The 22,384-nt window shown below is 46.2% G+C and overlaps 1 protein-coding gene across 3 annotated transcripts in view; it reads left to right on the forward strand.

Moving 5' to 3' along the window:
* The window catches only part of ankib1b (ankyrin repeat and IBR domain containing 1b), a 35,021-nt gene extending 12,968 nt beyond the window's left edge, over positions 1–22,053 (forward strand). For 2 of the 3 annotated variants that reach the window (XM_063185957.1, XM_063185969.1), the window contains 15 exons: positions 43–251; positions 3,512–3,600; positions 4,436–4,580; positions 6,854–7,020; positions 8,614–8,702; positions 12,636–12,766; positions 13,637–13,771; positions 14,782–14,868; positions 14,962–15,028; positions 15,843–15,988; positions 16,670–16,848; positions 17,475–17,526; positions 18,314–18,425; positions 18,848–18,888; positions 19,321–22,053. In XM_063185957.1, coding sequence (XP_063042027.1) covers positions 43–251; positions 3,512–3,600; positions 4,436–4,580; positions 6,854–7,020; positions 8,614–8,702; positions 12,636–12,766; positions 13,637–13,771; positions 14,782–14,868; positions 14,962–15,028; positions 15,843–15,988; positions 16,670–16,848; positions 17,475–17,526; positions 18,314–18,425; positions 18,848–18,888; positions 19,321–20,625 — 2,954 coding nt within the window. In that variant the 3' untranslated portion in view covers positions 20,626–22,053. The remainder of the gene's footprint in view (positions 1–42; positions 252–3,511; positions 3,601–4,435; positions 4,581–6,853; positions 7,021–8,613; positions 8,703–12,635; positions 12,767–13,636; positions 13,772–14,781; positions 14,869–14,961; positions 15,029–15,842; positions 15,989–16,669; positions 16,849–17,474; positions 17,527–18,313; positions 18,426–18,847; positions 18,889–19,320) is intronic. The other variant, XM_063185963.1, reaches the window with a different exon arrangement.
* Positions 22,054–22,384: the final 331 nt, after the last annotated feature.

A 22,384-nucleotide genomic window follows, 5' to 3' on the forward strand; every position in this document is an offset into this window, starting at 1 on the left:
GTGTACTTGTGCGCGTGTGTGTGTGTTGCGTGCATATGTCAGACTGGGACAGGGAGAAGCTTCTGGAGGCCTGGATGTCCAACGCTGAGGAGTGCTGCCAGCGTTCAGGAGTGCAGATGCCCACACCGCCTCCCAGTGGACAGAACAACTGGGACACGCTGCCGTCGCCACGGACACCACGGAACACCCGCTCAACCGTCACCTCTCCTGACGAGATCAGCCTGACGCCGGGGGACAACGGTGCTGTACAGGTGGGGACAACATCCAAGAGTAATATTCAAAAGATTGAAACGCCACTCTCTTTGTACGGAATTCAGTGTTTTGAAAGCACTGGAACAGTTGGGGCAATTGCACAATACATTTAACAAGTGGGGTTTAACTATCATTCAAAAAAATCAAATTTGGAGAAGATGAATCTGTACATTCTCAATACCTCAGTCTTGTGGAGGTTCATTCTAGCAGCTTGTCGACTAAGCATGCTTAGGAAACCACCCAGAATCCACTATTGAACTGTAATTCCAAGAACGAGCTGTTGTGAAATCTGTAAAGCCGAGGGAGTTCTGGCAGTAATAAGCTAGCTAGAAGCTACATAATGAGTCGGCCTTGGAGCCAAAGGTTCACAGACTGAACTTGCCCACACACTGATGGGTAACGCGGCAACCGAGATTCTACTCATTTTGGGGGCCTTGGTGAAATACAGGCATTTGAGTCCATTTTCTCTGCATTTTCCATTGGAAGCTGCAGTACTGTGCACTGTGTAGGATGGTGACCAGAGTAGGTATTGCAACTATGCTGCTCACTGAAACAGTGCTGCCTTTTGCCAATTTTGATTTTTTTTTTCATGAATATTTACTAAATAATAAAGTAAAGTAAATTAAAAAAAATGCTAAGTGTTGCAGCTAAAAATGTCTATTTCTGGAAATTCAAAATGGTGGACATGGTGAAGATCCACCTTTTCATGTATGAAACGTGCAATTTTTGCCAGTATTCATGGAAAAGGTAACATTTGTGAAAGGGCAGCATGAATTCTGGGGGGGGGAGGACTACTAAAAATATTACACAGTGCACCTTTTAAAGAAGGAGTTGTAGCTAAATGTTTACTGTTGTTTCAACGTTTCGGCCCGTGTGACCTGAGGAAGACCTTGTTGCCACAACATTAAACATTTAGTTACAACTCAGGACTGTGCTCCCCTTTTTTCCTTTCTTTTAAAGTGGTGTTGTGGGTCGGCAGCAGCTCTTCTTGTGTGCGTTTTGCAACTTTGTTATGGAGCTACTTTACTTTACTTTACTTTACTTAACATAAACTTTACTTTACTTAAATGAACACTATGTGGGCAGTCATGGATAAGTGCTTAGGCTGTCAGGCATGTATCCCAAAGGCTGCTAGTTTAACTCCTGACCCACTAGGTTGGCGGGAGGAGTAATTAACCAGTGTTCTTCCCCATCCTCCATGACTCGGTTACCCTGAACATGGTACTGCCACACCGCAGAGCTCCCTAGAGGCGCTGTTTCGGGCTGCCCCCTTAAAGGGGCATTCCACTGGTGGAGATGTGAATATGTATTGAAAGTGGGTCATATATGTTGTAGAATAGTTGCATACATTTCTAATTTGGTGCCTTATTGGCAGAGAAAAGGCAGAAAATGACTTTTTAGTGCTTATGGATTTGTGACAACAATCCCCATAATGCATTGCAATGCTCAAGTTCCACAGACCACACCCAGGCAGCTCTGCCAGTGACTTACTGGAGCCTCAATGCCAGTGATTTCTGTGATAGGTCTGTTAACGCATTAGGTCCAACCCCCTATGGACAGGGTTGAAAGGGTGGGAAAAAGGCTTGTAGTCTCAACAGAAATCCACCTCTCTTACACTCTTACAAATGACGATTTTTACATCATTGTAGGAGGAAGAGTTAAGAGGTGAATACGGATTTCTCCTGTCTCAGGGGGAATTGAGAGAGTGTTGCATGACCATTCAAAAGTATGACTGGGTGTCTAGCAATGGAAAGCCTAATGCAAATTTTTGGGAGAATCATACCTGTAAAACGCAGTTTGCATGTCATGGTTCGGTATGTGTGTGAACGGTATGGTTTTGGCTTTCGGTGCCTTTTATACCATCCTTACGATGTGATGAGGGGCAAGATGCTAAGCAGCCAACCACGTGAGTGCATTTTTTGAGTGACAGCATTTTCCAACAATCAGAGGTTGAAGAGGGATCCCTTGCTGTGCACGCAGGCAGGGATTGTTAACAAATGGGAAAGCCCTGTATTGCACAGAGGGATGCCCAGACCAGCTGTAGATGTATTGCATTGGAAGACCTGAGTGTCCTCAACAGCTGAAGCTACAGCACTGAATGACACTTCATCTGCTACTTTGGCCCGTTGCACGCACGCACGCGCACACACACACTGCCACTTAACACACATTTTCTCCACAATGACTTATTGTGTCTACTCCCTGAAAGACGATAGTTGCTTCCAGCACAATCTACACATTCAGACCTTATCGCCATCTTCGGAGGCTATGCCCTACCCTGCAGTTGGCAATCTGACTGGACAAAGAGATTTCAGTGCCAGGAAGCGAGGCAGCAATTCAGTGGTACTGAGTAGACACAGTAATGGAGAGATAACTGCTCTGTTTACAAATGGATAATTTGATCTAGGGATTGAATAGATGGGAACATTGCCTACAAGTCAAAGAGAGACACTGAGAGACACTTGCTAATACAGTGCCACTATGGTCCCTGTATCTAGCTGGTGTCACCAATGTGGTGCCTGCGGGTGACCAGGAGCTTCTGCGGTGTCCACACCAAGGATGTTAATAAATAGTGATTATGACAAGAATTTAGTCACATTTAATATTTTTTTTAATTTAAATATGAGATTATTTCTTTATAACCTGTAAAGAATATTTCTGTATAACCTATAAGCAAATTATCATTCAATCATGGTGTGATTTTAGAACGATGTCAAGACAATTTCGAACAAACAAGTAGACTGTGGGTAGGCCTTGGTAGCCATCAGATCCAGAAAGGTTGAGGAGCTCTGGTGTATAGTCACATGGCCACAGGTGTTGTTTATGAGTCCTGAGATGACCATGAGATATCTAATGGCGCAGCCGTGGCCTGATGGTTGGGAGCAAAGAACGTAAATTGGAGAAGAACGCTTTCTTGCTGGAAAATGCAATGGCCACGGGGTAGTACGGGGGCGTAGCCTGAGGACGTGGTGCGCATGGGCAGTGGGTGCGGCACCATGATGGATAAAAAACTCACAGAATTTTGTATTGTGGGTGCGAGAGGCTGTTGCGAGTCAAAAGAGGATGTCAGGTTGTCAATGTTCAGTTTCTGGCCAACTTCACCTCCCCCTTTTCTCTCATGCCCACCTGCTCGTTTATATGGGTGGTCCCAGACAAACCAACACTTCCCCCGGCCCGGTCAATGAGGTGTGTCAAATGGTAGTGTGCAGTCTATCACATGCAATAACCTTCTGTGCCTGTTGTTTATTTTGTTTTCCAGTGTGGGATATGTATGTGTGGCATCTCCATGTTTGAGGAACCCGTGGACATGCCGTGCTCTCACATGTTCTGCAGAGGATGCTGGGAAGGGTGAGTCCCATACTGCTGAATATGGTTCCTACTAACCCTTTGAACTCACTCGAAGTGGCAAAAACTACTTTAAGTTTGGGGCCTTTGAATACACAAAAAGCTACAGTGCACATCAATAATTGGATGCTTATTAAATTACTAAAATGTATCTTCCTGAGACTTTCATTGGGGTGTACCCACTTTTGCACCACCATAACTTCAAAAAAGGGATAATATGTCATTTAGGTCATATAATTAAACTTCATTTTCTGTGGTAAGCTTCACAGGTTCTATTGATCTTACTCTAAGCACATTTTGTAAATAACATGTGTTTATTGAAATATTGTTCAAAATGTGACTTTTCAAAAGGGGTATGTACTCATCATTATTGATTTGCACGGTACATGAAGCTGGGGCCATACCATATACAGGCAAACCTTGCGCATGAGGACCAGGGTTCAAATCCTGCCTGGCTCATTTCCCCAACCCTTCTCCATCTCTCTATCCCAGTTGTTTCCTGTCTCCATCTTTACTGCCCTGTCCGAATAAAGGCAAAAAACCCAAAAACAAAAAAAAAAGCTACATGCAGCCCAGAAAGGGTCACTTGACTATTTCAGACCAAAAAGCGACAAAGTTAGACAGAAACGAAGCAGGATGCAAGCATTCCGACATTCCGATTGGTTGCCTGCAGTGGTTGCGATGAGCGACACATTTTTAAAGCAGCATGTCAAAGAATCCTGACATTGCCAAAATGCCTCCATGCTCTTGAAATAAAGTCTTGAAATAACCGCTTCACGAAAGCATCACCAAAACATGAGTCTTCATAATTATGGAAATAAATTTTGTTGCATGGTAGGTTTTTGAACTTGAAGATCCAGGAGGGGGATGCGCACAACATCTTCTGTCCGGCATACGAGTGTTTCCAGCTGGTCCCCGTGGAGGTCATCGAGGGGGTGGTCTCCAGAGAGATGGATAAGCGCTACCTGCAGTTTGACATCAAGGTAATTTGAATCTATTTTATTTTTGAATTATTATTATGGACTTTTACTTGACATAGGACGATGAAAATTTTGACAGGAAAGTAATGGAAGAGAAAGATGGGGGGGGGGGATGGGGGGATGACTCCCTGGGTCCCCTGCGTAACAGTACAGTCCCGTAGCCATTTCAGCCACGGTCAGGGCCTCAATTTTGTTGTCATCTCTTATTATGAATGCTGTCTGTCCTGACTTCCAGTATTGATGTCCTGTTCCAGTATGATGTTCTGTTTGTCAGCTATTATGTAGGATTTAAAGCAACACTAAAACATGCTTTGTCTTTGTTCGCTCAACATGTTTCAAGAAGAATACAATTGTCTATCTACAAACGAAAGATGACATAATGTAGAGGTAATGGAATGAAAGAAGAAATCTTTTTAGCATCATTATGTCAATAAAAAAAGGAAAAGGGATTTTAGTGTGTGCAGACATTTTTTTGTTTCACATGTTTGTTATGTCTGGCACCTTTTATAGTTGTGACTGAGTGTGGTGTAACTCTTTTAAATGGTTGTTTACTTTATTTAGAAGTATTCAGAGTGTTGCATTGAGGTCCATCTTCAGGGTTTTATCCCAAATTATTGTTTTGCCATTTTTGTCAGGTTTCTGTGATGCACGCTGGCCGAAAATCTCTGTACAGTGTAATGTAATAAAACATTGCTCATTGATGTGACTTGATGCATCCTGCTTTGGATGGAATCACATTTCCAGTAGTAAAGCAGTTCTGACCGTCCAAATAGGCAGAAAAGCATGCTTATGAATGCTGTTTCAGATTGGTATTGATGTTTTGCCTGCACAGCTCTGTTGGTAGATATACTGTATATTTTCAGAATATGCTGCTGAGATGTAAGCTGTCCACCAAGTGGAGGCCGTTTATCTCCGACTGTCTTGTCAGACAAACCCACAGGCAGCAGCGATTGTACACTTATAAATAGATTTTTTTTTTATTGATCCCAGAGGATATGCTACGAGGCATCTTGTGGCTCGGAAGACAACAAAAATTCTTGCCTGCTCTGCCCTGCCACAGTTGACTTGCTAGTTGGCTGGTATTTTAAAAATCAAACAGAACCTCACAGTATTCTAAAAGTCAAACAGAACCTCATTGTATTCTAAAAGTCAAACAGAACCTCACAGTATTCTAAAAGTCAAACAGAACCTCACCGTATTCTAAAAGTCAAACAGAACCTCACTGTATTCTCAACGTCAAACAGAGCCTCACAGAATTCTATAAGTCAAATAGAACCTCACTGTTTTCTAAAAGTCAAACAGAACCTCACAGTATTCTCAAACATGGGATACCCTAGGTACATTTTGCAGTTTGTAATAACTTGTAATATTTGTACAATGTAGGTCTACTACATAGTTACACTGTGCATACCTCAAGAGACTGCTGAAGCTAAACCCAATCCTAATCTTATGGTACAGATTAAAAACATAAAATTACATAATGTAACACACTATTGGTTAAATTGTTTTCCAAGTTGTTGTAAATCTGGAATTAAGTGACAGTACAGGTCTAAATACACATATCGCAGGTATATCACTCTGTATCTCATCAGATTTATATGCATGTATACGCATTGTATGTAATTCAGATCTATGCTTTGTGTTGTATGTAATATTGTTGGTGCTGTATGCAATTACAGTGTGCCATAAGCGTGACTGCTCTAGGAAGGGCTTCCTGTAGGGAGGAGACCATGCTGGCTGGCCACCTGGCCCTGTCATCACCCTCGTGTGTGACATCTACATCCTCCCTTTTGTCACAATGCTTATCCTTCTGGTTCCCTACTATAGTTTTCAATCTTTTTTCCCCTTTTACTTATATTTGGTTTGTTAAATGTTTCTTTTATTCACCTTAAATGGGTCTTTCGTGTACCTTAAATGTATTTTTCATTCGCCGTTTGGGTGTAGATTTATTGTTCTTCGCTTTTATCTATTTTTGCGTTTTTTTTTCTTCCTGAAACCATTATGTACGTAATTTATTACAAACATTACAAACCTTTCTCCTTGCCATGCTTTGCCTTGCCTTCTCCCTCTCCCATCTCACCGCCTCCTAAACTGTATTGATGTGAACACACTTATTTCATGTATTTCTTCATTTATTTATGCCATTGTTGTTTTTTTTAATGTCAAGTGAATTGTATTACCTGTATTGACCATGACATAGCCACAGCTTCTTTAACGGGCAATAAATAAAACAAAAACAAACTAAAATCTGACCGCCTCCTCTGCGCCCCCTACAGGCGTTTGTGGAGAACAACCCCGCCATCCGCTGGTGCCCGTGGGCCGGGTGCGACCGGGCGGTGCGCCTCTCCATCCAGGGCCCCGCTGCCAGCACTGCCAACCCCTTCAACTGCCCGCTGCTGCAGGCGCCCGCCGTGGACTGCGGACGAGGACACCTCTTCTGCTGGTCAGTAGCAGGAGCTGCCCGTCGCCATGCCAACCGGCCAAGGCACTGCTGGCGGCCAGGGAGAGCTGTCATGCTATTTTTACTGCTGTACTGTTTGTTTGTTCAGGTTTTTGTTTTTGTTGGGGTGGGGCAGTGTTAGGCCACGGAAGCGGCACGTTCACACACAATGTGGGCAACAGGACCGGATTAAGATGCCATGGGCCCCCTAGGCTACAGGTTGCTGTGGGGGGCCCCTGAAAGGCAAATTTTGTGACAAAATGTACATAGACAGTGTCATAATTAGGAGCTAGGAATAAAGGGTACTATGTCTACCAACTGCACTAAACACAACAGATGAGTTTTCATGGGTCATGGGTGAGCGGTTAGGGCGTCAGACTTGCATCCCAGAGGTTGCCGGTTCGACTCCCGACCCGCCAGGTTGGTGGGGGGAGTAATCAACCAGTGCTCTCCCCCATCCTCCTCCATGACTGAGGTACCCTGAGCATGGTACCGTCCCACCGCACTGCTCCCCATGGGGCGCCACTGAGGGCTGCCCCCTTGCACGGGTGAGGCATAAATGCAATTTCGTTGTGTGCAGTGTGCAGTGTTCACTTGTGTGCTGTGGAGTGCTGTGTCACAATGACAATGGGAGTTGGAGTTTCCCAATGGGCTTTCACTTCACTTCACTTCACTTCACTTAAATATTGCATCTTTTAGTGCAATGTTTCACTTTTGTTCAATCAGGGGGACCCTGGCAGGTGGGGGTCCCTAGGCTGCAGCCATATCTAGTCAGTGCGTTAAACCGGCCCTAGTGGGCAACAATATGGAGAGATTTTGGAATATAACTTGATCGTAGTGCTAAATTATACAACTTGATCATAAGGCTGAATTGTACATTGCGTGTGCTAATAATGTGAAACAAATATAAGCCATACTATGGACAGCCAGTGATGAAGCTAGTGAAATCATCTTGGAACTAGAGAAACCATCCTGGAGTTGGCTCATTCACATGGATATTTAAAAAAAAAATCAAATCAAAACAGTCTATGTTGCTACATGCCATATGGTGTGTGCGTGCAAGTTTTGTGTGTGTGTGTTTTCGTGTGTGTGTGTGTGCGTGTGCATGTACCAGTGTGTGTTTTCGTGTATTTTGTGCATGCGTGCGTACGTACGTGCGTGCGTGCATGCATGTGCATACCAGCGTGTGTTTTCGTGCATGTGTGTGTTTGTGGGATGTGTTTTCGTGCATGTGTGTGTTACTTTGTGGGATGTGTTTCCATGTGCTTGTGTGTTTTCACGTTTTTTCGTGCGTGCGTGTGTGTGTGTCTGTGTGTGTGTGTGTGTGTGTACGTATGAACGTGGTGTGTGTGTTTGTGTGTGTGTGTGTGTGTACTTATGCCCATGGTGTGTGTGTGTGTGTGTGTGTGTGTGTGTGTGTGTACTTATGCCCATGTTGTGTGTGTGTGTACTTATGCCCATGTTGTGTGTGTGTGTGTGTGTGTACTTATGCCCATGTTGTGTGTGTGTGTGTGTGTGTACTTATGCCCATTGTGTGTATGTGTGTGTGTGTGTGTGTGTGTGTGTGTGTGTGCGCGTGTGTGTGTGTGTCCTCAGGGAGTGCCAGGGAGAGGCCCATGAGCCGTGCGATTGCCAAACGTGGAAAATGTGGCTCCAGAAGGTCAACCAAATGAGGCCAGAAGAATGTGAGTCAACTATATCACACACACACACACAAACACACACACACTTTACACACAAACATACACATGCACACACACACACACACACACTCAAACACACACACACTTTACACACAAACATACACATGCACACATATACACGTTACACACACACACACACACACACACACACACTGTATACACGTTACGCATGCACAAGCGTACACACACACACACACATACACACACACACACACACACACACACACACACACACACACACACACACACACACACACACACACACACACACACACACACACACACACACACACACACACACATTTCACACATTACACACATTACACATACTGTATATTACACACACACATTTCACATGCACGTAACATATTACATTGCTACAATGCATGCTTTAATGATGCCACATAGTAATAACTTATTTTTATAATCAGTATGAAGCATCCTTATCCATCCTGCCTCTATGGCTCTGTCTGAGCACCAAGATGGTAGAACACTATTGGGGCAGTCATGGGTAAGAGATTAGGGCAGGGGTGGGGAACCTATGTCTCGAGGGCTACAGGGGTGGGGAACCTATGTCTCGAGGGCTACAGGGGTGAGGAACCTATGTCTCGAGGGCCGTTTGCGGCCCTTGAAGCCGTTTTATCCGGCCCCCGATATAATTTTAATATTAAGCAGCTTGGAAGGTGAAAAAGTGGATCGCACTCGGGTTCTTCTTTTCTTCTTTTTTATTTTTGATTATTTACATAGCAGCAGAAGTGTAGACAAACGTTTTGGCTGTTGCCTTCGTCAGTGTCTCCAATGTTAAGCAGCTTCACATAAAATATGATATATTTTGTAAAGGAATCTTAGAAAATACATTTGCAATACAAAGAACTTATATTCAGGGGACCTGTTGAAGGTGGGGACTGTTTTAAAGGTGGCTGCCTTCAATATTGGCCTTAAGTGCAGGGGGAAATCCTGGTTTGTGTTCAGAGTACGGCCCTCTGAGGACTTTTAAGGCCCTCGGATGAATTTGAAGTGGCCCCTCGAATGAAAAAGGTTCCCCACCCCTGGATTAGGGCATCAGACTTGTAGCCCAAAGATTGCCGGTTCGACTCCAGACCCGCCAGGTTGGTGGGGGGAGTAATTAACCAGTGCTCTCCCCCATCCTCCTCTATGACTGAGGTACCCTGAGCATGTCTCCGTCCCGCCGCATTACTCCCTTTCGGGCACAAGGGGGGCTGCCCCCTTGCACGGGTGGGGCATGAATGCAATGTTGTTGTGTGCAGTGTGCACTTGTGTGCTGTGGAGTGCTGTGTCACAATGACGATGGGAGTTATAGCCATCGTCGCGAGTGAGGTATGAAGGAGGTTAGCGCCAGTCACGCCAAGTATGAGTTTCCCACTTGGACTTTCACTTCACTTTCACTTCTACAGGAAGTGGCTGAGTTGTATAAAGTAAAAGTAGAGGTAATTACTCTTCCAGATGTAATTACAGCACTGGTGGTATGATATTGCATGGTTTCTTTAATATCATACTACTAGTGTTGTAATTGCATCTGCTAAGTACTTCTACTTCGACCTTATGTACTTACAGTATAATACAACTCTGGGGGTGCGTTTCTCGAAAGCATAGTTGTTAGCCAGTTAGCAACTTGGGTAGATGTCAATGAGAAATTGCATTGCAAACAACCAAGTGTAATGGAGTTAGCAACTATTGTTTCGAGAAAGAGAAATGCACCCTGGTTTGTGGCCTGAAGAATGCACCCCTCTCTATACACACACACACACACACACACACACACACACACACACACACACACACACACACACACACACACACACACACACACACACACACACACACACACACACACACATGTACACATGCATGCACACATACAGTACATATGCACACACATACACGCACATAGAAAAATACACATGAACACACATACTCGAACACACACGCACGCGTATACAATGGCACATAATTGCACACACACACACCACACACACCACACACACACACACACACACACACACACACACACACACACACACACACACACACACACACACACACACACACACACACACACACACACACACACACACACACACACAGAGGAGCATACAATCCCCCCACACACACACACCACACACCACACACAACAGTTAGTGCCTACTCAGCTGGTTGCAGTCAGACAGGCGTTTCTGCTGTGTCATGTCTATGGCCGGGAGGGTCAGCAGGGACCTATTGCACTCCATAATGGACCCATGCTGTTGTCAGGAGCGCTACTAGGACAGTCAAAAAAAGATGAGGCGCACACAAGGCTTGCAGGTTGAAAAAGTGTATTGTGGCTGACAAATTAACAATAGAAGTCAACGGAAAATATCTGTAGCTACAAACATTTCGGACCTAGTCCATTATCAAAGTCTCCATACTGACTTCTTTTGTTCATTTGTCGGCCACAATAGACTTTTTCAACCTGCAAGCCTTGTGTGCGCCTCATCTTTTTTTGACTGTCCTAGTATCACTATTTTTGGTGAGCAGTCGCACCAAGCAGCAAGCGATTCTAAGTTAAGGCGCAGACGCCAACTTTCTTTGTTGTCAGCGCATGGGCCTGGCATTATGTACTGTAGCTGCTACTGTCTCACACACTCTATACTACTCTATACTACCAACACTTTCACTTATTTGAATGTCTTAGTATGTTTGTACACATGCTAGTACACACTCTATACTACTCTATACTACCAACACTTTCACTCATTTTAATGTCTTAGTATGTTTGTACACATGCTAGTACACACACTCCACTACTCTATACTACCAACACTTTCACTCATTTTAATGTCTTAGTATGTTTGTACATATGCTAGTACACATGTTCCTTTAATTTCAGAGTTTCACACTTTGTTTTAGAATGTATATGTAGAAGGATAACGAATAAAAAAGCTCATTATGTACAATTGCAATGCTGTTTGTGTTTGTTTGTTGTTTTCGTTATACTGTTGTATCATTGACTGCTGGTGGTAAACTGTTTTTAATCAATGATTGGTTGGTCTCTATTTGATCTGTAGTGGGCAGTGTGCCCAATGTCTAACTAGTGCCTTTTGATGGTATGTACGGTGTGTTGTGGTTTGTTTATTTATTCAATTTTTTTAGGGTTTTTTTGTCCTAGAAAGTGCGCTCAACTCCAAACTGTTTTTACAAATGTTTTTTGGGTGCAAGCGAACAGATTACAGTTCTTGTAGAAAAGCCACACTCTTGAGAGTAATTCTTGTTTATTTATTTTAGTGGGTTAGCATGATAGACAGAGGTTTCGGCCTAAGCCTTCTAGATGCAAGACGCTGAAGAAGGCTCAGGCCGAAACGTTGGTTTGTCATGCCAACCCACTAAAATAAAAAGGACAAGAATTCCACTTGAGAGTACAGCTTTTCTACAAGAGTTGTTTTAGTTATTGACCTCTAATCACCCCAGTCATCATGGCCAGTGTGTGTGTCTATAGTGTATTCACCTTGACTTCTCTCTCTCTCTCTCTCTCTCTCTCTCTCTCTCTCTCTCTCTCTCTCTCTCTCTCTCTCTCTCTCTCTCTCTCTCTCTCTCTCTCTCTCTCTCTCTCTCTCTCCCTCTTTCTCTTTCTCGCTCTCACTCTCACTCTCACTCTTGCTCTATCTCTTGTTCTCACCCCCCCCCTCTCTCTCTCTCCCTCTCTCCCTCTCTCCCTCCCCCCCCCCCCCCCCCCCCCCCCCCCCCCTCTCTCTCTCTCTCTCTCTCTCTCTCTCTCTCTCTCTCTCTCTCTCTCTCTCCCTCTTTCTCTCTCTCTCTTTCTCGCTCTCACTCTTGCTCTATCTCTTGTTCTCACCCCCCCCTCTCTCTCTCTCCCTCCCTCTCTCTCTCTTTCTCTCTCTCTCTCTCTCTGCTCTACAGTGGCCGGTGTGAGTGAGGCCTATGAGGATGCTGCTAACTGCCTGTGGTTGCTAAGCAACGCTAAACCCTGTGCCAACTGCAAGTCTCCCATCCAGAAGAATGAGGGCTGCAACCACATGCAGTGTGCCAAGGTCAGGCCTCATGTCACTGTAGTGGCCTAAATAGTATCTACTGTACCAGCCGTTATCAAACTGGGGGCCAGGGCCCACTGGTGTAGCCTGGGCGAAAGCCGACTGTTGACTCCGTCAAACAGTCTGGAACAAGCTAAGAGGAATCAGTTTCCATGGAGGGTGGGAGATGGTCTGACCTTACTCTGCAATTTAAAATCATTGGAGTTCCGAATTCAAATTCAAATTCAAATTGTGCTGCTTTATTAGCATGACTGTTACGATACTGCATGCAAATAACAAGACAAAAATGTGAATAGTGTTACTTAAACCAATCATCAACGGACTCCGCGGGTGAGTTATGCGTCACCACTCTCACCACTCTTGGTGATTGGCAGAGCCGGTTGGGCCAGACTATGTACAGAGCCAAAATCTGTGGGTGGAAGTACGTAGGATGGTGTCGCCACTCGCCAGGCAACCACTGGTGGGCTTTGAAAATATTCCAAGTGGGCCTTGAAATCATTTTCTAAAAGCCAAAGTAATATTTTGTGTGTGTTACCGACTATTCATTTGAGTTGTATTGTTTACTGGGTCAGAGGTGAGCCACGAATATTTGGGAAATTTCAAGTGGGCCTCAAGTTGGAATAGGTTGGGAACCCCTGGTACTGTATATACACTTCGCAAGTGCTTTTGTATACGTTAGTATATACAGCATATTGCTATATATAATTATGACCATTAATATAGTGCTTGTGTGTGTGTGCGTGTGCGCGTGTGCGCGTGTGCGCGTGTGTCTGTCCTGTGATGTGATGTCCCGTGTAAGTATGACTTGTGTTCTATGAATATTAATCTAGTGTGTTTGTGTATGTGTGTGTCCTGTGATGTAATGTCCAGTGTAAGTATGACTTCTGCTGGATCTGCCTGGAGGAGTGGAAGAAGCACAGCTCCTCTACTGGGGGCTACTACCGCTGCACGCGCTACGAACAGATACAGCAGGTGGAGGAGCAGAGCAAAGAGATGACTACGGAGGTGGGGTAGCACACACACACACACACACACACACACACACACACACACACACACACACACACACACACACACACACACACACACACACACACACACACACACACACACACACACACACACACACACCCATGGCAGTATAACAGAAAACATCACAGTTGAAACATTCTCACATGGAATAAATGAAATGGAAGGATTTCAAATATGTGGACTTAGAGTAGAGTAGTTTATTTGTCACATACAAAGCCATAACCAAGGTTACAGCTTGTAGTGAAATGACGGTTCTGGTACAACTCCACACCGTGCAGAGATCATAAGACTTAAAATGTGAACATAAATACACACATTAAATAAATAAGCAGTAGGCCTATAGAAAATGTCCATAGATGTCAGATTGTCCATAGATGTGTCGATCGAGGCGAGAGTTGGACGCGTCGCTTTACAAAGCAGACAGCTGTGCGGTGTCCGAGGGTCCGGGTGGATACGGTGCTAGATGAGATGAGACTACATCGCGGGTGGCAAAACTGCATGCTCTCACCTCACGCTATAGGCAACACTGTGATGGTCCCCATTCATCTGGTGTCCGTGACCTCTTGTAGTCAGTAGTGCAAGGCTTGTCGGGATGACATTGTTTCTCTGCCAGGCCGGTTGGTAGGCTATGCGCATTCTGATCTCCATGGAGTTCCGTTGCGCTGCGGTGATCCGACAACATCGATTTGGATTAAGAAATAAAAACAAAAATGCAGACGGCAATAAATAGCACTAAAAAGTGCTTTCTATAAACACATCATCATATCTGTCCGAAATGTTGACTTCATATGGACTAAATAGATTTAAAAGATGAAAAAATTGCACGGTTTTGACGGAGTTACCAGAGAGGCAGCCAAACAATGCGGCGCCATGGCAACTTAGCCAATCAGAATGAATCAGCCTTTGTCCTACACCTTAACAGTGGAGATGCACAGTTTTTTTTAAATCTGAAATGTATTTCTGATGTCTTGTCTTCATTTCAGGCAGAGAAGAAGCACAAGAACTATCAGGAACTCGACCGGTTCATGCACTACTATTCTCGCTTTAAGAACCACGAGCACAGCTACCAGGTAGTACACAATCATGCATTTGCATTGACGTTCATGGTCAACATCATTGGGTTGTTCAGTTGCTGATGCTAAGTCTGGACTTGTCTCTTGCAGCTAGAGCAACGTCTGTTGAAAACAGCCAAAGACAAGATGGAACAGCTGAGCAAAGTCCTAATTGCACGTGAGTAACCATTCAACATGCCATAGTAAATTTTGAGATGTGCAAAACACCAGCCAATTTTAGCATACAGTTGTACTGCTCGCACTACCCTTGAAGCGAAGACACCCTAGATAACAAGGGCCATAGCGTTTTATTCTTCTTAAAATATTCCAAATATCACAAGGGAGCAGAGCAGCGGGAATGTGGCACGCACAGGGTACCTCAGTCATAGAATCAAACTGGCAACCCTCAGGCCTCAAGCCTGACACTAACTGCTTTCCCAGTGGTTCCCAAACTTGACTGTTTGCCTTGAATATATGCTTTTGTGACTTTTCCAGACACTGTTAGTAACACTATTCCCCTCATCTATTTACCTTTCCTGTGGTTTACCTTAAAGTTAAATAAAAAATACTGTATGTTTTTGCATTTGGAAAATGGGAGGTGGATGGTCGCGGAAATATTCTTAGGTCCAAAATGAAAAGTTTGGGAACCTCTGTGCATTGCAATTACTGCCCAACTAGGACAGGGAGAAGCTCCTGATACAACCTTCATAGAGGACGCGATGTAGGTGCCTCTCAAGACCTAGAAAGAAAAGCCTCTTTGCCTAATTTACTGACTGTAGCATGGAGACGTGCCTGATCCGACCTTCATAGAGGACACGGTTCAGGAGCTGCTAAAGAAAAGAAAAACTTCGAAATGGAAAAGTTTTAAAACCAGTCAGTGAAAAGAGAGGGTAGCTGCCTTTCCTTGCCTAGTTTACTGACTCTTGCATGGACTGTGTGCGTGGACTGTGTGCGTGTGCGCGCACGTGCGTGTGAATGTGGGTATGCTTTAGGTCAAGGAGAGGCACCGGATACGACCTTCATAGAGGACGCGGTGCAGGAGCTGCTGAAGACTCGGCGCATCCTCAAGTGGTCGTACCCCTACGGCTTCTTCCTGGAGCCCAAGAGCACCAAGAAGGAGATCTTTGAACTCATGCAGGTACTGGAGGACACTCTCGCTGGCAAACACTGTAGACCAGTGTTTCTCAAAGTGGGGCGTAAGCCCCCCTGGGGGGGCGCAGAGGCATGACAGGGGGGGCGTGTGACATCTGATTTTTGAGCTCCCCCCCAAGGAAAGGATTTCCTGTCTCGCCAATAAGCCAATACGTTTTAAGCATTATATACATAATTATAAATATTATATTATTAATTGTCATATAGGAAATGAACACACATCTGCATTCCACTTCCCTCTTTGTTTTATATCACCAGTCACCTTTCCTTTGATTCTGCACCGCGCAGCGATAGTAAAATCAGTCTGTGCGAGTACTGCTGTGGCTTGGGGGGCGGTTGGCTCGGAAGCATCCAGACTCTCCGAAGGGGGGAATGATGGGAAAAGTTTGAGAACCACTGCTGTAGGCTCTTTTCTCATGTAGGTTTTTTTTCCTCGTCTAGCTCTGAATCCGTGTACATGCATTTGCTCACGTTTCTGTTTTTAAGTGTATGTCATATAAGCATTGTGTTTGATATATGCAGTCTTAGCTTGGTGTGTTTCTCTGTGCTGTATGCAGTATTCATCTTTGTGTGTGTTTCGGTGCATCATAACCTTTTCTCCTCTTTGTGTGCCCATTCCACAAGCATCGCTCAGCTGTGTGCTTGTGTGTATTCCGTGTGCTTGCAGACGGACCTGGAGATGGTGACTGAGGACCTGGCTCAGAAGGTGAACCGGCCGTACCTGCGAACGCCACGCCTGCGAATCATCCGCGCCGCCTGCCAGGTGCAGCAGAAGCGGCAGGAGTTCCTGGCCTCGGTAGCCAGGGGTGTGGCACCCAACGACTCCCCAGACGCCCCCCGGAGAAGGTGCACGCGTGCTTGAGTGTGTGTGCTTGTGTGCATACGCGGGCGCGGACGTGTGTGTGCACGTGTGTGTGCTCGTGTATGCTTGTGTGTGTGTGTGTGTGTGTGTGTGTGCGCAGGGCCACTGACAGCTTTTACTGGGCCCAGGACAAAGTCATCCAAAGTCATCCTACCCAATTCACACAGTGTAATGGGGACCCAATTCTGGATCACCTTGGTCCCTTGGCCTGGGACAACATACCCCTTTGCACCCCCCGTCGGCAGGACTGTGTGTGTGTGTGTGTGCCTGTGCATGTTTGCATGCGTGCGTGCACGTGTGTGGGCCTTGCCGTACGGGTGTGTGCATGTCCCGGTGACCATTGTGGGCCCGGGTCCACTTGAACCCATAATCTGACCCTGACACTGAGGAGCTGGAGAGACAGTTCACCTTCGCCTAAAAGCCACAGTCTATAATGCTGATTGTATTTCTCGTAATATTTACCAATTATCGGTTACACATACACTTGCGACTGATGGGTGCAAGCCATTAACAAAACTGGGAAGGGATTGTAAGAAGTGTGCAGACATTTTTTTCCTGACGTATTTCAAGTGATGCAACTTGTCCTGACTTCCTTCTGTTTCCATCTCAGCTTTGCTGGAGGCACGTGGGACTGGGAGTATTTAGGCTTCGCATCTCCTGAGGTGAGCGTCATCACGCATTCTGTAGTTTTGACCCGTGTTCCGGTGTCTATTCCTCTATAGTTGCCCCTCTATACTCATGAACGGCCATCCGGGTACTTTGCTCTTAAATTTGCGTTACGCCCCTATATGGGTGAAAACAAACCGAATGTCTCATTGACTTACATGCTACATCGGCTAACCTAAATGAACACATTCCATGCTTCAGCCACGACTGTTTGGCTATATCATTTGAACAGCCGGCAACACAACACGTTTTCGGCATGTTGCGCGTGAACAACGCTAGTCTACAGGTCCGTATCTTTCGTTTATTAAACCACAACATCACCAATTGACTTGCATGGGTTGTTTTCCCCCATAAATGGGCGTAACGCACATGGAAAACGTCACGCCGTTCATGAGTATGGGTTCACCTGTGGTCCTCTATCTTAATGGGTTCACCTGTGGTCCTCTATCTAAATGGGTTCACCTGTGGTCCTCTGTCTTAATGGGTTCACATGTGTTCCTGGCCCTCTATGCTGCCCTACAAAGGCAAAGTGCAGTAACTATCTATTTTGTCGAAATTGAGTTTAGACTGAAAATGGTTGTCAATAACACCTCCTTTATCTTGTGGCAAAGCCTTATGGTCCGAATGTTTCCCTGTTTCCCGTTGGCTATGTCAAATGTACAGTAACTGCAGTATCTTTTAGAGCAGTATGGTTTTATCTGTGTTCCTGTGGCTGGCCCTCTGATTTGACCGGTCTTCTTGTGCCTGTCCCTCTATGATTTCACCTGTCTGTGCCCTGGGTAGGAGTATGCAGAGTTCCAGTACCGGAGGAGACACCGCGGGCGTCGTCGAGGAGATGTGTCCAGCCTGCGTAGCAACACCCCTGAACCTGATGATGTCAGCGAGGGCAACCTAGGTATGTGTTGCCGTGGAAACATCCTATCTCAGCTGATATGGGGCAAAGCTTTGACATATTAAAAGAACATGAAAGATATTGCACAGCCAGCTGATTCACTATATATTGGTGTGTATATCGGTCTAAGTGTACTTCATCGTTAATTCCCTACGTAACAATCATTACATAGTGGAATGCAATTGCTTTATTTGTGTAATCATGTACATTTGTGACCTATATCCTTTTGTTTAGCTGTTTATTGTTGCAGCTACGCTGATTCAAATTTTACATCAAAAAAGGACGCATTGTATAGTATCAGTTATCATTTGTGGGTAAACATGGCATGTTGTGTGTGTATATACAATGATACAGCTATATCGTCATTACGATCAAGTTGCAAATGTGTCAATGTCTCACTCACTGTCCTCTTCTCCTCTCCACAGACCCTCATGAGCTGATGGGTAGCCACCGAGGCCTGCCCATGGTGAGTTTACCTCAGACACAGTTGAAGTGGTTGGTCAAAGCTTGTGTAACTAAGGTGTTCCTGTGCAGTCTGTCACTCAGGGCTCAAACTTGCCACCTACCAGAATTCATTCAGCCATTCACAAATGTTACCTTCCCACGAGCTCTACCATCAAAAGTATTCATTCATTCAAAATTGTACTTATCATGAATGAAAGGTGGATGTTCTCGATGTCTGCCATTTTTAAATTCCAGAAATTTTAGCTGCAAAACTTAATATATTGTGGTCATATTAGTAAACATTAGTTTATTATTTAGTAAATATTAATGAAAACATCAAATTTGGCAATAGACAGCTCAGCTTCAATGAGCAGCATAGTTGCAATACCTACTCCACCTATACCTGGCCACCATCCTACCTTGAACACCTCTGTCCCCCCCCCCCGTTCCCCAGCTGCAGGGCTCCCTGGAGGAGGACGACCCCCACCTGCTGCACGCCATCCAGCTGTCCCTGCAGGAGGTCAGCCGAGCCCGCCGCCTCGGTGACGCCGACGGTGGCAGTGGAGGTGGCATTAGCGGCAGCAGTGGCGGCGGCAGCAGTGGCGGCGGCATTAGTGTCGACGTCGGTGGCATCGGCGGTGTTGGTGACGCGCCGGAGCTCCTGCTGCACAACGTGTCGTCCCTGGGGGCCATCGGCAGCTCGCTGCCCTCCCGTCTGGACTCGCTGCGGCGGGGGCCGGTGGTGCCCGAGACGCCCCGGGCGGCACACAGCAGCTCCGAGCTGTTGGAGCTGGAGAACAGCCTGCTGAAGCTCACCTCCATGACGGCCATCCCGTACCCCCACTACCCCCCGCCGCCGCCGCGCCACGCGCCCCCCACGCGCCACGCCTACCCGCACGCCCACCACCCCACCCCCGTGGAGGACCCGCTCAACTTCCACCCCAAGCCCAAGGCGGCCCGCAGCCTGGCGCAGCGCAGCGCCAACCGCAACAACGCCTCCAGCGTCGCTAGCAGCACCAGCACCATCGCCACCGTTACCACGGCGACGGAGGCTCCCAGCTCGGCAGCGGCGGCGGATCGCGCCAGCAACAACAACATCAACGAGAACGACGACCCTGACGACGAGAACCTCATGGGCAACATCATGGCGTGGTTCCACGACATGAACACGCAGAACCTGGCGGCGCACCATGTGCCACCTCCGCTCTGCTCCTCTTCCATGTCCTCCTCCTCCACCACCGCCATCTCCTCCTCCTCTGGCGCACCTCCTCCTGGCGTCGTCCTGCCCCCGCAGCACCCCGGCCTCCACACCTCCCTGCCCACCCTCCCCACGCGCTCTCCTCAGGTGGAGCCGCGCTTCCACATTTGGCCTGAAGAGGGCGGTGTCGGTGGTGGTGGTGGTGGTTCGGGGTCTGACCGCTATCAGCAGTTCTCCAGCATGGACAGTAGTGGAGGAGGAGGAGAGGTGGTGGTAGGGGTGTCCCCTGCTGTCACCAGGCCCACTCAGCTGCACCTGGTTGGGCTTGACCCTCTCGGCCTCCCCCATTCCCCCGGGTCATCGCTGCGGGCCAGTAGGAAGAACAGTGACGCCACCACCACCACCAACACCAACACCAACCCTGCGTCTGTGAGCAACCCCACCATCTCTCACTCTCAGTCGGACGCCTCCAAGTTTGACTCGGACCCAGACCCGGATCCGGATCCGGACCAGCCCAGCACCAGCTCCTCCGAGTGGGAGGGACAGGTGCACCTTGTTTGATGTCAAAGGACAAAGGAATAAAAGCCTTCCTTTGTGTACTGAACCATTTCCAATTTTTGGAAGAGAAAAAGAACACTAATCAAAGGACCACACGGTTTCAGGAGTGATAAGAACTATTGTAGCCATGATGAACAGAGAAAAAAAAAGCATTTGTGGGTGTTTCACCTGACACAGAAAAAAAACAACTAAAAAACGCTGGACCTTTTTACTTCTTTCACTGTTTGTGCACAGCTTTCTCATTCAACACTAAAGCACTTAAAAATGAAGGTGTCGTCACATGGACCAGAGATGAGGCGGGTATTCAGGCAGTGAGAGAACTTCAGAGGTGGACATCTCGTTTTTAAAGCATTAAAATGTCCACACGTAGACTGTGACGTAAAAAAAAAAAAATTCTGTGGTGTCATTTTAAATCCGTGCCTCAAATATACAGTGTGTATGGCCATAGGGCCCCTCTGTTGCCCTGGGCTGGATGAGCCAAATGGGGCTTGTAGTAGTCCAGAGGTAACCTGGCTCCCGCCAGATCTGTGTATTCCTGCACTGCTCCACAAACTCCACTCACAGACCTGGGAGCAGCTCCCTATTCGGTAAGGTCAGCCAGCCTGGAAGATGACGAACCAATCAGAATCCGCCGAGTGGCATTGATTCTGTCATTTCTATTGTATTGTTGAATCTGTGAGTGGGTTGAAGTAGCATGTCCTTACGAATGACAGACCAGTGATTTCTCTAATCACGTGCAAGGATTTCTTCATAATGCCACCGGACAGGTAATCCGTACGGTGATTGGTCCAGATTCAAGAGATTCGAAATCCTTTCTATTCGTCCTGAGGAAAATTTGTCTTGGACATAGTACATATAGCTGCCGCATAACACAAAACACATGACGCCAAAAAAAAAAGAGTGTGTGTGGAGCAAGGCGGGAGTACGTCCATCTGGCGAGAGCTGGGTTAGTCCAGAGGGGCTGGAGATGGATGTCGGATAGATGGAGGAAACTCAGGCTCTCTCGCTCTTTCTCTCTCAAGTTTTCACCACAAAGTGTGCCATTCATGTTTTGAAAACCGGCGCACACTCCTGTGAACTTCAGGTCTGGTTAGGTGAAATTGGAATGTCCAGTAGGAGTAAACGATTGAAGACAAACCAAGCAAGCCATTGGAAACGGCCACTAATCAGCTGTGAAAATGGCATACGGTTTTGTTGTTGTTGTGTTATTGGATATTGGGATTCCCGAAAGGAGAACCAAAACAGGAGAAGCAAAACAGAGATGCCAATTGAAGCTTGGCTTGCATTTTGTAAGTTGTGTGTCATTACCTAGCTAGACTTGTGAAGTGGAAAAGCACTACGTATAAGTTCCTGGTTGCCTGTGGTTGCAAATAGGGCGTGAGTTAATGCAGGATGTACAGTTGTGTGCAGGATAAAGACATTCTGGATTCAGCCTCAGTGACCGTTTTTTTTTGTCACCTTGGCATCACTGGACAATGGCTTATCTGCCACTTCTAAGAAGAAGGTTCTGCACATTATCATCTGTGATCAGGTTTGATGGCTTGTTGTGAGTGTGAAGTGTGTGTGCCTGTATTACCAGCCCACATGCGTTTTCTTTTTGGCACGGGAGGATTTTCTCGGGACCTTGTCTCGTCTGGGTCCTTGTCAACCTGCTGTGTAGGTAGTCATTTAATCCGTTCCAATGTTGCCTTCCTATGGACTTAATGGAAGTGTGGAATTGTGAATTGTGTCTTTAGGTGCCAAAACTCAGAGGCAGGGAATG

Source organism: Engraulis encrasicolus, chromosome 2 (assembly GCF_034702125.1).
Source record: "Engraulis encrasicolus isolate BLACKSEA-1 chromosome 2, IST_EnEncr_1.0, whole genome shotgun sequence".
Lineage (NCBI taxonomy): Eukaryota > Metazoa > Chordata > Actinopteri > Clupeiformes > Engraulidae > Engraulis > Engraulis encrasicolus.